This window comes from Rhineura floridana, chromosome 7 (assembly GCF_030035675.1).
Source record: "Rhineura floridana isolate rRhiFlo1 chromosome 7, rRhiFlo1.hap2, whole genome shotgun sequence".
NCBI lineage: Eukaryota > Metazoa > Chordata > Lepidosauria > Squamata > Rhineuridae > Rhineura > Rhineura floridana.
Genome location: NC_084486.1, coordinates 53190718 through 53209477, shown reverse-complemented (window position 1 = coordinate 53209477; position 18760 = coordinate 53190718). Strand labels below are relative to the sequence as shown.

General features: G+C 43.3%; 1 protein-coding gene across 4 annotated transcripts in view; it reads left to right on the top strand.

The window, feature by feature from the left end:
- Positions 1–17774, top strand: part of LRRC27 (leucine rich repeat containing 27) — an 87422-nt gene extending 69648 nt beyond the window's left edge. For all 4 annotated transcript variants that reach the window (XM_061635637.1, XM_061635634.1, XM_061635638.1 and 1 more), the window contains 3 exons: positions 9920–10053; positions 16213–16339; positions 17487–17774. In XM_061635637.1, the coding sequence (XP_061491621.1) occupies positions 9920–10053; positions 16213–16339; positions 17487–17639 (414 nt within the window). In that variant the 3' untranslated portion in view covers positions 17640–17774. The remainder of the gene's footprint in view (positions 1–9919; positions 10054–16212; positions 16340–17486) is intronic.
- The last annotated feature ends 986 nt before the right edge of the window (positions 17775–18760 follow it).

Below are 18760 nucleotides of genomic sequence, written 5' to 3'. Positions count from 1 at the left end.
TCATAAATGCATAATGGTGTCATAAAATCATAAAAAATAAGTAACTGAGGGTGCCCACCCCAAAATCTGCTCTGGGCCGGGACAAATAATACACCCCAGGAAATGGGAGGGTGTCCTCTACAAGATGCCAGTACTTCCCGCCTGGCCAACAACCTAGGGCTTCTATGCACAACCAAAATGGACAAAAAGATGCAGAAAAAAATAAACTGAGAGTGCCCACCCCACAATCTGCTCTGGGCCAGGACACCCAAGGAAAGGGGAGGATATCTTTTACAAGATGTCAATGCTTCCCACCTGGCCCAGAGTTTCTGTTGGATTCAGGGCATGTATAAGGGCATCTATGCACAACCAAAAGAGACAAAAAACAAAGCAAAGAATAAATATCCGGGAGTGTTCACCACAAAATCTTCTCTGGGCCAAGACAAATCAAACACCCCAGAAAGTGATGGGGTGTCTTCTATGCTATGGTAGTGCTTACAGCCAGTGCTTATGAACTATGTGGATTTTTTTTTAAATTGTATTGGTCTTCTCTGTTACTTACTTTGTTATAGCTCAATTATTATTTTTAAAAGCCATTGATGTTGGTGACAGGACTTGTGGCAGGGTCAACAAACAATCATTTCTTGAAGAATATGTAATTTCATAGATGACACTCTAAAGTATGCATGCATGGCATCTCATAGAACACACCCTCCCAGATGCATGGAAGTATGATATGTGGTGCCCCAAATCATCTTTTAGGATGGGCACTCCAGTTTCTTATTTTCTTTCCTCTACATATTCGCTATTTTTCTAATACATATATGCCCTTGTCTGTACCATACATACAAAAGAAGCTCTGAACTGGGTAGGAACCCTCTCCTGCATGCATGGATATATGACTTGTAGCGCCCAAAGCATGTTTTGGGGTGGGAGCCGGCAGTTTCTTACATTCGTTCTACATTGCTTGTTGTGCATAGTTGCACATATCTGTTTCTTGTGTCTACAAGAAAATCCATTCCAGGCAGGATGCAGTGGCATTGAGGACACTCTCCCCTTTGCTCAGGTGAATGATGTTTCATGGCTCGCAGCAGATTTTGGAGTGGTCACCCCAAATTACATATTTTTCTCTACTTACTCTTCATTATTTTAGTTCTGCACAGATGACCTTATGAGTGCCCTGCACCCAGCAGAAACTATAGGCCAAGTGGGAAGTACTGGCATCTTGTAGAGGCCACCCTCCCACTTCCTGGGATGTATGATTTGTCCTGGCAGCAGGGGTGTAGTTGTCCAGGGGCTCAGGGAGTCCTAGACCCCTTACTTTTTTGGGAGCAGAGTCTCTATATCTCCAGCATCTTATCAGCTAATCAGCATGAAAGGGGAGTGTGTTAGCCACTGAGAAGAGTCTTCTAATATGCTTCCTTGTCCTTTCCTGCTGATTGGAGCCAATCAGAGTGAAAGGAGGTGAGTCACCCACTGAGAAGACTCTTTTCAGTAGCTAATAGTCTCCCCTTTCATACTGATCGTCTCCTAGGGACATCAGTTGTTGTGAGAGAAGGCTTTGACAAGGACCTCATTCTCAACCCAGGAGCAAAATAAGGAGGGATGGGAGTCTGGCTGTGGCTGAGACTATCATGAAGGGACCCTGCACTTCTGAATTTACCACCACACTACTGCCTGGCACAGTGAAGATTCTTGGGTAGGCACCCCCAGTTTCTTATTGTTTTCTGCATATTTTTGTCGCTTTGGGTTGTGCATAGATGCCCTTATCCCTGCCCTCCACCCAGCAAAAGCTCTGGGCCAGGAAGGACATGCTGGCATCTCGTAGAGGACACCCTCCCCTTACCTGGGGTGTATGAGTTGTCCTGGCTCAGAACAGATTGTGGAGTGGGCACACCCAGTTACTTATTTTTCATGATTTTATGACATGCATTTATTAGCATTTCAGAAGCCTGATAATTTTGATTGAATACATTTGTTGTTATTCTTGATGGGGAGAGTCCCCAGATCACAGTGATATATGATATGGGGTACCCCAACATATATTTTGGGGTTCAGAGACATGTTAACTTTGGCTTGGAGTTATTGTAGCTGTGAACTTGTCTTTTTTTAGTGTTTTGAACTTTCAAGCAAATAAGGAACTGGGAACTAGGAACCAACTTCAGCGTTGTTATGTTATCTGAGACTGATGGGAATTGTAGTCCAACAACATCTGGAGGGCACTATGTTGAAGACCCAATTAGATTAACACAACTCCCTTCCCACCTACCCATCTGTTTCAAACACATCCAGGAAAATATGTCTCTTAAATTCTATGTCTGACAGTGCGTTCCTTTCAGAGGTAAAAATTAATCTGCAATCCTATATACTTATCCATTTAACTCAATGGGGCTTAATTTGGAGTAGACATATATAGGACTGGACTCCACCAGAATACATTTCAACATTTCAGGGGCTATACTTTATTAATCCTGTACCAATTACAACTACCAACTGCCACTTATGTACATATATTTTCTCAGCCTAAGCTACCTCACGAGGTTGTTGCAAAGATATATGGGGGGAGGGAATGCCAATGGTCATGGCATTCACAAATCGAAATAAATCTGGGGAGGGGGCACACACAAGTAATAAGATGTCTGACAGACAGAATGTTGAACAAGTGAAGCTTTCCCCATAATCGTCTTTTCATACAAAAAAGGCTTACGCCATTTAATTTCTACCTGCCCCACAACTGCCCATAAGAGCCTGATCTCCTGCAGTGCCACCCCTAAACCATGCAAAGAACTCAAGTAAAAAAACCAACAACCACAGAACTTGGGCAATTTTTTTTTTTTTAAGAACATCTGTAACAATATGAAATACGACATTTTCAGGCAAAAGGAAGTTATGGGACAGTAGACATAAAACCCACACACAAAGCCTTGACAAAGAGTGACAAAAATACTCTATGAGCATTTTCACATTTTAAATTTTTACTCATCATTGTTTTTGCTTATTTATTGCCTTGCGCCATTCCCTAACTCTCAGCCTAACCTATCTCACAGGGCTGTTGTGAAGTTACAGAAGGCAGAATTAAAACGGGGGGAAAAGAAAACTAAGGCTGCAATGCAATACATGTCTACTCAGAAGTAAGCTTTATTGGGTTCAATGGGACTTACTCCTGGGTAACTGTGTACACAATACATACTTGCCTGGGAGTAAGTCCCATTAAACCCAATGAGACTTACTTCTGAGTAGAAAAGTACTGGATTGAAGGTTAGTCCTTGTATTACATGCATCAAATTATACTTACCTTAACCAGATTAATGCATCCTTGTACTATAAAGGATCATATTTTTTCTCTCCCACCCACCCCCCGCAAATGGAGTAAGCTTCATTAAACATAAGGAGACTTACTTCTGAGTAGACTTGTATATATTGTACTGGTGGTGGGGAGGGTGTGTGGTGCATGTGTAGTTCCTGCACAGGGTGAGAGCCTACGCAATGAACTGAATGATAGGAGAAAGTCACCAGATACCTTCAGAGTAAGAGTCTGTAACTGGTAGAAGGCTGGCCCTCCCTGAGTGTGAAACAGGAGGGGGAGTAGATGGGCCCCGAGTGAAAATGTTTGAATGGGTATGACTGTTCCCAATTCTCGCAGAGGCCTACTGGAATAATTGGCTCCGACAGGTTTTGTTGGTGGGCTCGCGTTGGGTCCATATTAGGTGTTTAGAAGGAGTCTTAGTATGGAGGAACATGGGTGATGCCACCCCAATTTCAGTGATCACAGGTAGAGGGAAATATAGCCACGGGGATGTGGTGAACTACCACAGAAGACGAGGGCAAGGCTATTTGCGCCTTGTTCCTTGCTGCCACTCCTCTCATGGATGAGTTCCTCATTGCTTATCTGCTGTGCCCACTGGCCTCTGTGTGTTGTTGTTTAACGCCAGATTGGTACACAATAAGACCACTCTCATCCATGATTTGATTATGGATGCTGCCTGTTTGGTATGCATTACCGAGACCTGGGTAGGTGAACTGGAAGGAGTTGATCTGACCCAGCTTTGCCCATCCGGATACTCGGTGCAACACCAGCACAGGCTGTAGGGATGAGGGAAAAGAGTTGCTGTGGTCTACAGAACTTCCATCTCTGTCACCAGGAAACCACTGTGTCTTGGAGCTGGTTGTGAGGGCCTGCACCTGGTGTCAGGCCAAGGAGACAGTAAACTAAGGGTTGTTGCTGGTGTATCGTCCACCCTGCTGCCCAGCAGCTTCTCTGACTGAGCTGGCGGAGGCTGTCTCAGCTGTGGTATTGGAGGAACCCAGAATGATAGTGCTGGGTAATTTCATTGTCCGTGCAGAGGCTGTCTCTAGTTTTCTGGCTTGGGACTTCATGGCCTCCATGACGACCATGGGGCTTTCTCAAGTTGTCAGTGGCCCAACACATAGGGCAGGGTACACCCTCGACTTGGTTTTTGCTCCAGATGGAGGAAGGGGTAGTCTGGAGATGGGGAGGTGGATGTCAACCCATTGTCATGGTCAGATCACTTCTTGGTGAAGTTTAGACTTATGGCTCCGATCCTTCCCTGCAGGGGTGGTGGACAGATTAAGATGGTCCACCCCGGAGACTAATGGAATCCACAGGGTTCCTGAATGCCCTGGGGGAGTTCCCAGTAGATAGAGCAGGTGACCCTGTTGAAGCCATTCTCACACTGTGGAACAGCGAGGCACATTGGGCTCTCGACACGGTTGCCCCAGAGCGGCCTCTCTGGCACTGTGGAGCCCGGTTTCAGCGGCGTCACTACCAAGAGTGCGGGGGGGTGCGGACCTCCGGTGCGCGCCCTCCCAGGGGCATGGACGAGATGGCTGGGCTTGCGTGCGTGCACTCGAGGCCACCCACCCTGTCCATGCCCCTGGGAGGGTACGTGCCGGAGGGGCACCCAGCCGGAGAAGGCCTGGGAATGCCGGTGAGCCTCCCTCGCCCCGCCGACGCTGCTCCCGGTCTCGCCCGCCCGCCCGCCTCCAAGGAGTTGGAGCAGCCTTGCCGGGCAATGGCGCAGGGCGGGGCAGCTCTGGGTGTCACCCCCCTCATAGTGACACCCGGGTGCGGGCCGCACCTTCTGCCGGCTTGCACCTTGGTACACCAGTGAGCTAAGGGCAATGAAACAGGCTGGACGATGGCTAGAGCGGAAGTGGCGAAAGACGTGCTGTGAGGCTGATTGGCCATGAGTAAAACATCATAACCCTGCCTACTGTGTGGTAGTGAGGGCGGCGAAGAAGGCCCACCTCTGCCTCCATCACATCCTCAAGTAGCCATCTGGTGGAGCTTTTCTGTATTGTCAGGGGTCTGTTGACATCAACTCCAGGAAATGGCGTTTTAGACCCTTCAGAGGCCCACTGTGAATTGTTTGCAAGTCATTTTGAGGGTAAAGTTGCTCACCTCCATAGCAGTCTTGATGCCTTATCCACATCTACTCTAGTCTGCAATGAGGTATCCAGTGCAACATCTGCTGCAACTTCTTGGGAACAGTTTCAGTTGATGCGGTCTGATGACGTAGACAAGGTGCTTGCGATGATGCGGCCAGCAACGTATCCTCTCAGCCCTTCCCCTTCTTGGCTTATTAAAGCTTGCCGAGGGAGTTTGACCGAGTGGATCCAGGGTGTGGTCAATGCATCATTGCAGGAGGGAGTGGTTCCAGCCGTCTTGAAAGAGGCAGTGATCCGACCACTCCCGAAAAAGCCCACCCTGGACCCATTGGTTTATGACAACTACCAGCCGGTTGCAAATACCCCCTTCTTACGGAAGGTGATTGAGAGGGTTGTGGCGCAGCAGTTGCAGGAACTCTTGGATGAAAGAGATTATCTTGACCCATTCCAGTCTGGGTTCAAGCCTGGTTAAGGGACTGAATCAGTCTTGGTCATCCTGATGGATGACCTTTATCGGGAGAATGACGGGGAGTGTGACCCTATTACTCTTACATGATATTTCAGCAGCTTTTGATACCATTGACCATGGTATCCTTCTGGGCCGACTTGGTGAGATTGGTATTGGAGGCACTGTTTTACAGTGGTTCCGATCCTATCTCCAGGGTTGCTCTCAGAAAATAGCATTGGGTGACTGTCTTTCGGCCTCCTGGCAGTTGTGCTGTGGGGTGCCGCAGGATACCATCTTGTCTCCCATGCTGTTTAACATCTGTATGAAGCCCTTGCAAGCGGTCATCAGGAGATTTGGGGTGAGGTGTCAGCAGTATGCTGACGATACCCAGCCCTATTTCTCTGTAACATTTGAATCGGGAGAGACCGTGCAAGCCCTTGACCGTGGCCTGGACTCGGTAGTGGAGTGGATGAGGGCCAGTAAACTGAGTCTGAATCCTAGCAAGATGGAGGCACTGTGGGTTGGTGCTTCCCGAGTTTGGATAACTGGTCAGCTGCCTGCTTTGGATGGGGTTGTTCTCCCTCTGAAAGAGCAGGTCCGTAGTCTGGGGGTGCTCCTGGATCCATCTTTGTCACTAGAAGTCCCGGTGACCTCCGTGGCCAGGAGAGTCTTTTACCAACTTCAGCAGGTAAGACAGCTGCAGCTGTTTCTGGACTAGGATAGCCTGACCACTGTTTTCCACTCAGTGGTAACCTCCAGGTTGGATTACTGTAATGCGCTCTATGTGGGGCTGCCCTTGAGGTTGATCTGGAAGCTGCAGCTGGTGCAAAACGAGGCAGCGAGACTGCTCACTGGGGCAGGGTATCGCCAACATGTCACCCCGCAACTGAAAGAATTGCACTGGCTGCCCATTTGCTACCAGGCCAAGTTCAAGGCCTTAGTTTTGGTGTACAAAGCCCTAGACAGCTTGGGACCAGGATACCTGAAAAACCATCTTACTCCTTATATACCCAGTCGATCACTGCACTCTGCAGGTGAGGGCCTGCTGCAGATACCATCTTATCAGGAGGTCCGTTCCGCACAACATAGGAAATGGACCTTTCATGTGGCAGCCCCTACCCTGTGGAATTCCCTCCCCTTAAATATTAGGCAGGCACAATCTCTGTTATCTTTTCGGCGCCTTTTGAAGACTTTCTTCTTTCAATAAGCCTTTTAAGTTGAAACTTATCCCAGTCTGCGTCTGTGTTGGAATTGCTTTTTAATATGTTTTTTAAAAAAACAATGTTTTTAACCCTTTTTAAAAGATGTTTTAAAAGCTTTTTTAAAAAAATGTTTTTAAAGTTGTTTTGTTTTGGTGTGTTTTAGGGTCTGTTTTTATGATATTTTGATGTGTTTTTAGCGCTTCTGTTTGCTGCCCTGGGCTCCTGCTGGGAGGAAGGGCAGGATATAAATTAAATAATAAATAAATAAATAAGTCAGCTATACAATCATTTTTAACAAGTACCTGTTTGAAACTCTTTGCATTTGCCATGGGGAGGAAGATTTGCACAAAAGAGCTTCCAGGGAATATCTTCCTCACAAGAAGGAAAAGGCAGGAAGGAAAACTGGAAGCAGCAGCTCTTTAGGACCCTGGTTGCTTGCTGCTGCAACTTCTGCCTGCCCCTTGCTCACCCTGAAGCCACGGTTTTTGGCTTTTGGCTCCGTCTCTCTCTACTGGTAAGAGAGGAGAGGTGGGGAGGGAGGCATAAGCCACCTCGAGCATTGTGTGCCACACACACACATCATCATCGTCGTCCTCTCTCACCTCCACAGCCAGTTCTTCATGACCATTTTTCTGCTGCCTCCTTAACCTCCGGCTCTTTTCTCCCTCAACTCCTGTCCATTTTTAAACAATTATTTTCTCCACCCCGAGTCACTCTCCACCTCCTTTCTCATCGCCTCCTAAGCACCCATAGAGTACAAGGGAAGAGCAATTCTGCACAGCAGCCCAATTTGAAGCACATGATTTTTATTCACAAATCAGAGGAGCAGAAGACTTCTCCTGCTCCCCCCCCCAAGTAATACCCAAAAATAACTCTGGAAGCATTACTGTTACAGCTCAAAAGTAATAAAGTTACTACTGGTTCTATTACCAGCAAAATGTAATGAAGTTACCCACTTGTTACTCAAAAAAGTAATAAATTACAAGGAACTCGTTATTTGTAATGAGTTACTTTCAAGCTCTGGTTTATACTCTAGGTTTTCAATGTTTACTAACAGCTGTTCACATTTTAACAAAAAAAAATTGCTTAACATTTCCCACTTTATTAAAGCATTATGACTTTGCCAGAATGCCAGTGGAATAAAGCACAAGAATACATTTTTTTAAATAAAGAAATATGTGTTTTTAAGTTTCACTTATTGAAATGCACTCATACCAGCTCTGTCACATGTTTGTCTATCAATAAACAAACTTGGATACTTTGAGAAGTCTTCAAGAGCTAATGAGGTCTGACCGAGATAGACTGGGTTTCATCAAAAGCTTTTACATTTAACGTCACTGGCACATTCTTTAAGGCTATTTCTCAAAAGCCAATATGATTTACTTTATGGCAAATTGGAAGGAGCAAGGATTTCCCTTTAGAAATGACTTTGTGAGCCAATGTCATGTCTGAAGTTTCTATTTTTATTATTGGAGGCCTGTATTAGTGAACCAACTTAAGCAAGAACTATAGCTACATTTTGTTAGTCATGTGGCTCTGTTGTATTCGACTTCTTCACTTCTGCTAGCCTCATCCCAAACATCTGCATTTCATATTGCAGCTACAGTAGGGCCGTCACTGGAATTGGCATCTTAACCAGTGGGGCAGAGCAAAAAACCAATCTCCCCCATTCACGGAAATCTCCACCCCAGGCCATTTTCTACTTAAAAAGCCAAGGTCAAGAAGGTTTTCCTTTTTAGCCACAGATAAGGACTGCCAGGGTGTGGTCCACTAGACAGACATCTGGATTTTCTCCTGGGAGACATTGATTTATTTGGCATCACTCTTCCTCAGCCTCTGATGGTTCCTTTATCTGTAAAATGGGAAATCCTAGTAACCTGCTTCATGGAGCTGCTGTGAAACACAGTAAAGGCTGTGAAGCACTTGAGAGAATAAAAGTCCTAGGTGAATTATGATGAGCAGCAATGGCCAGTTTTCTTCTAATTTTGGGAATATCTCTGTGTAGCATTTTTCTTCTTGCAAGCAGAGCTGCTTGCTCCCTAATTGATTACAGATAGGAGGCAACTCTGCCAATGGCTTGTTTCTTCTTTTAGTAATTTAGTTGATGCTTAGAGGGTTGTTTTTCCCTCTCTCTTTTTTCCTGTTTTTAGAAGAAATAGCTCCTGGTGGGAGTTTTGGTTTTTGGTTCAGTTGTTTGCTTTAAGATTTACAGCAGCCTGCTGTGTAAGAGGAGAGGCAGCCAGTTCCCTGTGGTTCCTCGCATTGCTTTGGGATAACATTCACCTCAGTGGTATTTCAATAATAGTTAGAAGAGATAAGGATTGCATGGTTCAGGTATGCCCCTGGGCACATGAGAAGAAAGAAACATTCACTCACAGATGAAATCCTGTTCTTGGCCAGAATAATTTACTAGGCGTTTGTTTGCAATAGAGCAACTGGCCCATATGCAAGTAGAGGGACACCACATTATAGGATAGGAGTCGAACCGGCACTGGCCAACGGAACCCATCCCTACCATTGGGGCATTGTGGGTGGGGCTGCATGGCTGACCTGGCTTCACAATGCTATGCATTGCTGCTGGTCACTGAGAGGGGGAGGGAAAAGGCAGTGGGAATCTTGGCACAGTGCGGGCACAGTGGCAGGAGCATCGGATTGGCTCCACAACTGTGCCTGCACCCAAGCCCCTTGCTGCCTTATCCCCCCTCCTCTCAGTAACCAATAGCAACACGTGGCACTGGAAAGCCAAATCAGCAATGCAGCCCCACTAACCAGTACTTGCCCAGCCTCATCTTATGTTGAACCTTTTGGTAGCCCTAGCCACCGCTACTGCCTTTCTCCCCACAAGACATTCTAATGCCATACTATGTTGCCTTTTCTCTAGGTTTCAAAAAATGCCCCTTATGCAACCGATGATTTCAAGTATCATGACAAGCTAGAAGGCTGGAAAGAACCAAACAAACATGACGAACACATGGAGATGACACTAAACTCGATGAAAATGATTGATGAGTTAAGGTGAGAACAAAGGTATCGGGTTTGAACAATTGGAGATGACCTGGTAATGGAGCATCGCATCTGGAGCAGCACACATAAGAAGAGCCTGCTGGATCAGGCCAGTGGCCCATCTAGTCCAGCATCCTGCTATCACAGTGGCGAACTAGTTGCCCACAGGAAGCCCACAAGCAGGACCTGAGTGCAAGAGCACTCTCCCCTCCTGCAGTTTCCAGCAACTGGTATATGGAAGCATACTGCCTACACTTAGGAGGCAGAGTACAGTTATCATGGCTAGTAGCCATTTATAGCCTTTTCCTCCATGCATTTGTCTAATCCACTTTTAAATCCATCCAAGTTGTTAGCCATTACTGCCTCTTGTGGGAGCAAATTCCATAGTTTAACTACACGCTGTGTGAAGAAGTACTGTCTTTTGTCCTGAATGTTCCAGCATTCAGTTTCATTGGATGTCCACGAGTTCTAGTGTTATGAGATAGGGAGAAAAGCTTTTCTCTACCCACTTTCTCCATGGCATGCTTAATTTTATGCACTTCTATCATGTCACCTCTTACTTGCCTTTTCTCTAAACTGAAAAGCCCCAAATGTTGCAACCTTTCCTCATAGGAAAGTCTCTATTCTTTTCTGAACCTTTTCCAACTCTACAATTTCCTTTTTGAGGTGAGGCGACCAGAACTGTACACAGTATTCCAAATGCAGCTGCACCACAGATTTATATAATGGCATTATGATATGGGCAGTTTTATTGTCAAAACCTTTCCTAATCATCCCTAGCATGGAATTCACATGCTTTTTCACAGCTGCCGCACACTGGGTCGACATCTCCATCAAGATATCCACTACAACCCCTAGGTCTTGTTCCTGGTCACTCGCCACCAGTTCAGGCCCCATGAGCATACATGTGAAATTAAGATTTTTTGTTCCAGTATGCACTTTACACTTGTTTACATTGAATTACATACTGTTATCTTTTTGGTGCCAGGTCAAGACTTTCCTCCTCTTCTCCCAGGCATTGTAGCATGTGTTTTTAAATTGTTTTTTAAAAATGTGTTTTTAAATTTGTATATCTGTTTTTAATGTTTTTAATTGTTGTAAACCGCCCAGAGAGCTTCGGCTATGGGGCGGTATACAAATGCAATAAATAAATAAATAAATTGCATTTGCCATTTTACCGCCCATTCACTCAGTTTGGAGAGGTCCTTTTGGAGCTCTTCACAATCCTTTTTTGTTTTAACAACGCACACACCTCTTGTACCTGCTTCCTCTTTCTGTTCCTGTGTTAGGTCCAAAGTTACCCTAAGATGGAATGCAGATGAGTAATATTTTAATTAAAATGTGATCTTCAATAAAGTTCATTTCTCCACCACCACAACACACATAATGTGTTCTTCCCCTCCTTAGGCCAATGTTATAGCCACAGGGCTGTTTTTAAACCATAAAAAGTATTCATTCAGTGTCCACTATTAGCCCTATGATGTTTACTTTTTGTGCTAATGGATGTACTGCAAATATTTTCTCATTAAGGTACCTGGATTGCAGTTCTCTCACATTCCAGCCCCACCTACTTTCAGACTTACTGTATCAGCAACAATTATCAGCCAACCCTATTTTTACCTTAAAAAAAAAAAAAAAAAAAAAAGGTCCCGAGGCATTCTCACTCTCTGGGGGCAAATCCATCTTCTGTTTTCTCATCTGATACTTTATTTTCCTAATCAACACAGTAAAACAGCTTCCATGCCGTAACCCCTAGTTTCGTACTACAATATAGACACCAGTGGTATTCTGAAAGAACTAAAGATGTTGATGCTGTAAAATGTTGAGTTCTGAAAGATCTGAAGTTGTTGATCCTGAAGGGGATGGTTGGGGAGGGAGATAATATTCATTATATTGTCATCATTATATCATAAATGGTAATAGAGCAGCACAACTGATTACAAGGTTTTGTTTTTTGTGAGGACAAAAGAGAAGCTGTAGATTCAATCAAAGGCACAGCATTTTCAGGGTGACAATCAGGGGGGAAAGATCTGAAAGCTGTGATACTAGTTACCCAAGAGAAGTGAAGTCTTATCTAGGAGTTTGAAGGTAGAGGCAGAATTCCACATAGATGACCAAGCAACATTAGCATAAATGAGCACTGCCATTCCATAGCATATACTTGTTCAAACATCATGGACAATTGCCAATTATTATGTTCAGGCAAGAGAAGTTAACCCAACTCCATCTATTCTTGTCTAAGCAAGCAGAGACTGATGCTCCCTGTCTTTTCAAATCTCTCCCACCCCAAAAAGCAGGAAATTATTTTCTTCCAAATGGATAAGGTGTTAAATTTGTATCCCACATATCCTTCAATGACCATGTCATTCTTCCTGCCCCTCAAACTGAAAGAGGGTAACATCCAAGGTCATCTAATGAGCTTCATGATTGTGCAGGGATTTGAAACCAGATCACCCCAGACCAAGTCCAACATCCTAACTCCTCCATGTTAATATGTTCTCCCATTCCTTTAGTTAGCACTGTGCAACACACCATACAGTAGCTGGAGAGACTAGGGAAAGAGATTGGTCCTCTCTACTCTGCGTTCCTCTCCTATATCTTTGCTGTTTAGAATTGGGAATGGGTAAAGAGAAGCAGAACAAATACATCACTAAAGCCCCTGCAATCCCATGATTTCCATTCCCAAGTCGGGAGCTGCTCCCTTAATGAATTGCACACTCCCCTGTGTACTGATTCTGTCACTCTCTACATTTCCACTCGGAAATGAAGACATTGATGGAGATGGACTAGTACAGCAGAGGAACTGTAACACTTTACATGTTGCTGGAATGCAGATACCATCATCCCTGATCATTGGCCATGCTGGCTGGGACTGAAGGAGTTGGGGTCCAACACCTGGAGAGCCACAGGTTCCCACTCCTGGACTAGTGCTTCAGAAAAGACTTCTCTGCATAAAAAAGAGTGACATCTCAAAACCTAATATTTTGTTGTGGGATATATTTTTGTGGACTAGAGCCAACTTCATCTGATGCATGAAGTGTTGACATTTATACATAAATACATGCATATGTACATATATACCTGGGTATGGAAAGGATGCAAACAGTAGACCCAGTGGCCATGAAATGCAAGAAATATAGTCTGTGACTATTCTATGTAAAGCTATAGCCCTATTCAGTTGCTCTCCCTCTCCCCCACCACGCAATTACCATCAAGCGAGGAGGAGGACAAGAACGGAGACGAGTCCATTGGCCCTGCTCCTTCCCACATATCCGTTACTGCAAAAAAAAAAATCTGCCGCCAATACTGAATATCTGCAGCAGTGAGCCTGCTGTACCGAAGTAGTCTCCATGTGCAGTTTACAACCTTGGAAGATTAAGGTTCTAGATCATGCAGTGAACCTACTTAGTCAGCTCCCAACACTTGGGGGAGGAGGGCTGCCTGAAGAGTGGTGTGCAGAGAGGGGTGGCACCCATGGGCTCTTCTCTGCGCTCCCTTCCCCTTTGCACAATACTAAAGAGAACAAGTGGATAGGGCTTTACCAAAGCTTAAATGTGTACAAAATAAGCACAGAGACCATTCACTTAAGGCTATTATGAGTAGCCACTGAACATATCTTGAATACATTTAAGCTTGCTTTGTACAGAAATGTTATAGGCTGTAGCTCTTACATTTCATTTGAGGTTGTTTTTCATGCCGTATTTTAAATGTTGTGAGACCTCTGGGTGAAGGGCAGGTAATAAATGTTAATAATAATAGTCACTTATCCCCATCATTTACCAAATATTTACAGTATATATTTATATCCCTGTGTTTGTATGCGGGTGCGTATGTAGTCCATGAAAGCTTATGCCACAATACATCTGTTAGTCTTTAAGGTACATAATGCTTGTTTTAACTGCAACAGACTGACATCATCCATGATAGGGATTTTTCTGCAGCTCTGAAATTCCCCATAGAAAGATTCTTTCAGGAGGAAGAAAAACTTTTTAATAAGGCTTCTGGAGCTTGGAGGCAGCAAACAGACTCTTGGTGTTTAATCAGCTTAAGCTATCTTTTCCTTGGACACCAGCTGATAACAAAGCAATTGATACCCAGCTATCAGAGAGAAGGAACTATGTGGCAATGTTTCCGTTGCTTACTCTCTGAAACAATGGCACTATCATAGATGTCTACCCTCCCTGCTTGCTCCTCTGTGTACAGATTGAAATGATCTCTGGGTTTTCAGAAATGTTAGAGCTTTCAACATTTAGTTTGGTTTTTAAAAATCATGTATTTAGAATAAGAGACAGATAGAGAGAAAAAAATGCTTTTACAGTACTAAGCCCAAGCATGATGTTGCTTCTGAAGACTTCTTCAGACATTATATGTCTCTACTTATATTTTGAGGAAACATGCAAGACAATTTCATCTTCCAGGTAACATCCATGCATTTAAAATAGGGTGTGCTGCCTTGAATAGAGTAAGGATATAGAATGTAATGTTTTAAATAAAATAAACAATGAATAAATGACTGGATACAACTGCTTTAATTAAATGAATGACATATAGTAAGCAATGCTTGGTGAAACATCCTTTTTTCACTATAATAATGGATTTTTAACTCAAAATCAAAGGCCTCAAGTCCAGACAGTTCAGTCACACTTCAGTCTAGCTGGAATCAAGGAGACTTGCAGAGCAATTTAAAGCATGTTTATTTAGAAGTGATGCAGAATAGACAAATCCCCTATATGGTATGGCATGGAAAGTGAAACTAGAACTAGGGCTAGGTCTGACGCACAAGTATGGTCTGCATTAGTGAGTTTGCTAGGACTGTTGTATGATCACTTGTAGACAATAAACCAGTTACTGTTACGTTTACTCATCATCTCAAAATAGGGAAGCTGTTATGGGATATTCACATGATTTGTTCGTTAGCTCACTCCTTTGGATTCAGGATAGTTTATAACTCAAAGGTTAGAGCCAGTGTGGTGTGGTGATTAAGGTGTTGGACTACGACCTGGGAGACCAAGGTTCGAATCCCCAAATAGCCATAAAGCTCACTGGATGACCTTGGGCCAGTCACTGCCTCTCAGCCTCATGAAAACCCTATTCATAGGGTCGCCATAAGTTGGAATCGACTTGAAGGCAGTACATTAATTATTTTATAACTCAAAGGAGGGGCAACATGGTGAAATGTGATTCAAAATAAACAGGCAATGTGTTATAAGGTATGGCATGGCAAGTGAAACTAAGACTAAGGGCGCAATCCAACTTGTATTTACGCCGGGCTGAGGGGAGCTAGATATGGCAGGGTCCTGGCTCAGCCAGACTCCACCAGCAGAAGCCTCTCAGCCACGACAGAGCCAAAACCCTGCCAGTTCAACTGGGAGTCTGCCAAGCCGGGTGGAAGGGGTGCCAGCGGAAGGTGGCGGTGAAAAATGGCCGTGCTGGAGGAAGGGCGAAGGAGGGGACAAAGGCCACATCCTTCTCATGTTCAGAGTGCTCCTGTAGGTCCTGATCCGGGCCAAAGTTACACGAGAAAAAGATCAGTCTAAGAAAATAATTGCAATGGAAGTCTATGGAGAATGCTTACCCCCGGTAGAGGTATTCGTGAGACCCACTTTTTATTTTCAAGTCCCTGCTCGCAGCTCTCAGCTGAGCCCTGAACGCAAAATATATGTTGCGGACCTTCCCGCCAGCTCCTCCTCTGCCAGCACCTCTTCCAACGGCTTCTTATGAGTTGGATTGTTCTACCCGTCTGAAGCATAACGAATTAGTGAGTTTGTTATGGCTGTTGCATAGTCAAGTTTAGACAATAAAAGAGTTACTGTCAACCTACTGTAGTCTCTGGCATCCATTAAACTCCTAGTAACAGTGTTTAGTTTGTTAGATTGCAGCCTTAAGCATTTCCAACTTTCTGTGGATTGGGGCCAGCACATTAAAAATGCCAGTATTTAATTTCAGCACTGATGACAAAAGCGTTATTTATTTATTTAAAAACACTTCCCCCAAACCTATACACATTAGGAGATTGAAAGTGCTTTTAAAATACTAGTCTTTTTGCTTAACTTTGTGGCTTTGTTATTACTGTAACAGCATTTGTTAGAAATGCAGTAAATGTTTTAAGTACATCTATATATGCAGGTAAATACAAATTGGCGGGACACACACATTCTTTGTTTCTTTCAGAGCTGCCAAATACAAGGAAGTGGAGAACCGCATCAAACAGCACACACAAGTGATGAAAGAAAGAAAGAAAAAATTAACAGGGATACCCCAAGAAGATATGGAGAGAGCAAAACAAGACTTTGAAACTGTAGGTTGCATATATTTATTCCCTTAGAAATATAGAGCTGATTCAGACATAATTTTCCTGTCTGTCTTTACCGTGATTTAGAAGATCTAGAAAGTAATTTGTAATCACATGCTGCCCATCCACCCTATTCTCCCCTTGGCTCCTTCGCTTCCTTCCTTTTCTTTTGGGTTAGCAACAAATCACATTCTGTTGCCATAACTGAGAGAGATAAACTATTCTTTTGTGTGCAAATTATAGCTTGCATTTTGTTACTAGATCTGCTTGTGTGTCTGTACACACATACACGTGAACTCGTATCTTACATTTGTGTTCAAGGAAGTATCACTTTGGAGATCTTTACCCAAGACAATTTCACACCACTGAGGTTATTACAATGGGCATGATTACTTTAGAAATACCAATGAGGTCTGCTTGCTTGGGGAAGTTCAAATCCTGGTTTGTGAATTAAATATGGTTTTTGCAAAACATGCTTTGCCCAGTTCAAATGTAATGCAAAATGGTGGTTTTTTGTTCATTTGGCACCAAGGCTCGTTCATCTGGTACCAAATCAGATTTGGGGTTATATCTTAATTAAGCCATCATGATAATTTGATTTATTTGATTGCAGTAAATTTAATTTCAAGTGCTGCTGAAAATTTAGGGCATCCTACATTTTTTATGTTGGTTATTCAAGCTGCAGTTTACTTCCAAGTAAACATAGAAAAGATCAGGCTCAATAAGAAGCAAGGGAAGCTTTGCAAGAACTGCTAGATTAAGTCAGAGCTCCTTGCAGATATCTGGCAACTGAGGTTAACATTTCCATGCTTCTGGCAAAGTGGCCCTAGCCTAATAAGTTTATTAATCTTTAAAGTGCCACCAGACTCTGTGCTGTTTTTGATGCAAAATACCTATGGTGCCGCTTCTCTGGAACTTGTATTGACAGCTAGGTTTGAGTTGTGCAGAATGTTTCTTAGAAACTTTCTTGCTCAAAGGAAGTTCTGGATCCAGTCCTTTGCTTTGGGATCAGTGAAGCAACCATTTACTTTTGACATCCAGATTTACAAATCTAGCAATAGATAGTTGGTTGAAGCACAGTGAAAGACTGGACACTTGCCATGTTAACGTGATAATAACTCTGGTGTTCATATCTTAATGTTTTCTACCACAGGCTGAAAATCTAGAGGAGGAGCTAGCAGACTTGAGAAAAGACCTTCACCAGGAATATCGGTTCACTGCCTTTACAGGAGAGTTGCCACCTCCAGCTGAGAATCCACTACCAACCCCCAAACCTCAAAATATCTTTTCTAACATGACATTCTAAATGATATAAAAGAGAATTTTACATGCGGCAGCCACCAACAGTTGCATGCTTTTGCTTTTAATGAGACTTCAAAATCTGTCATTTTTTCCTTCGTTCTTGTTTCTTGGTGCTTCACAACATAAAAATTGGACCTTACTATCTTTGACTCTGATTTCTCCAGATTTTAGTATGTGTTTAGAAGTTTTGAAGTAACTTTAGTTGTTATACAGTATAATAATAATAATAATAATAATAATAATAATAATAATAATAATCTTTAGAGAGTTCCACCCTGCAACCCTAACTCAGAGACAAGCCTTGCAAGCATATGTTGCAAATATCAATCTCTTTTAAGATCCAATGGAGCAGAAACGTCTCTCCCAAATCAGAGATTCTGCAATTCTGCTGCAATGGGCCTCTCTAATGAAAGAAAAAGCTGTTCAAATCTTTCCAAATGAAGATAAAATACAGTGGTTTTGCTAGCATCCTTGAACAACATCTTTCTTGATATAGAGAGTGGTAGGTTATCAGACTGGCTTTCAGCCTCCTAGACTAATGAAAAAATGCACAAACTGATTTGAAGGTTTAAGGAGCAGCACATGACTCACCTAGCAGCTTTCTGTTGTGCCTCCATAGAGCGATCTGTCTTCCATTTTGTAAGTCATCATAAAGCCAACATGAGCTCCAAGCTTTAGTTCAGAGTTTCTCAATATAGATCAACGTGATTTCTATGTCTGGAAGAGTCAAAAACTCTTCCATGAGTTTTGGTGTCAGCAATATTTTTTCAAGGTTTTTGTGATTATGGAAAAGTCAAGGCTAATAGAAAGCTACAGGCTGAATTGAGAAACCATGGCTCTAAAATAAATCTTGCTTAAGCAAGTAATAACCCAATGCAATTTTTCATATTTAGACTAACCAGAAGATGAACAAGGTAAGGGTGCCATGCCAGTCTTCCCCAGAGCTTGGAAGATTACTTTTAAAAAGGAATAAATTACAGTTACATGGTCCAAAAAAGGAATAAATTACCATTACAATTGTTCTGAAAGGAATTACTTCACCATTACTCAAAAGCCATCACTACAATTACACTTTATTTATTTATTTATTTATTTATTTATTTTTAAAACTTATATACCGCCCGA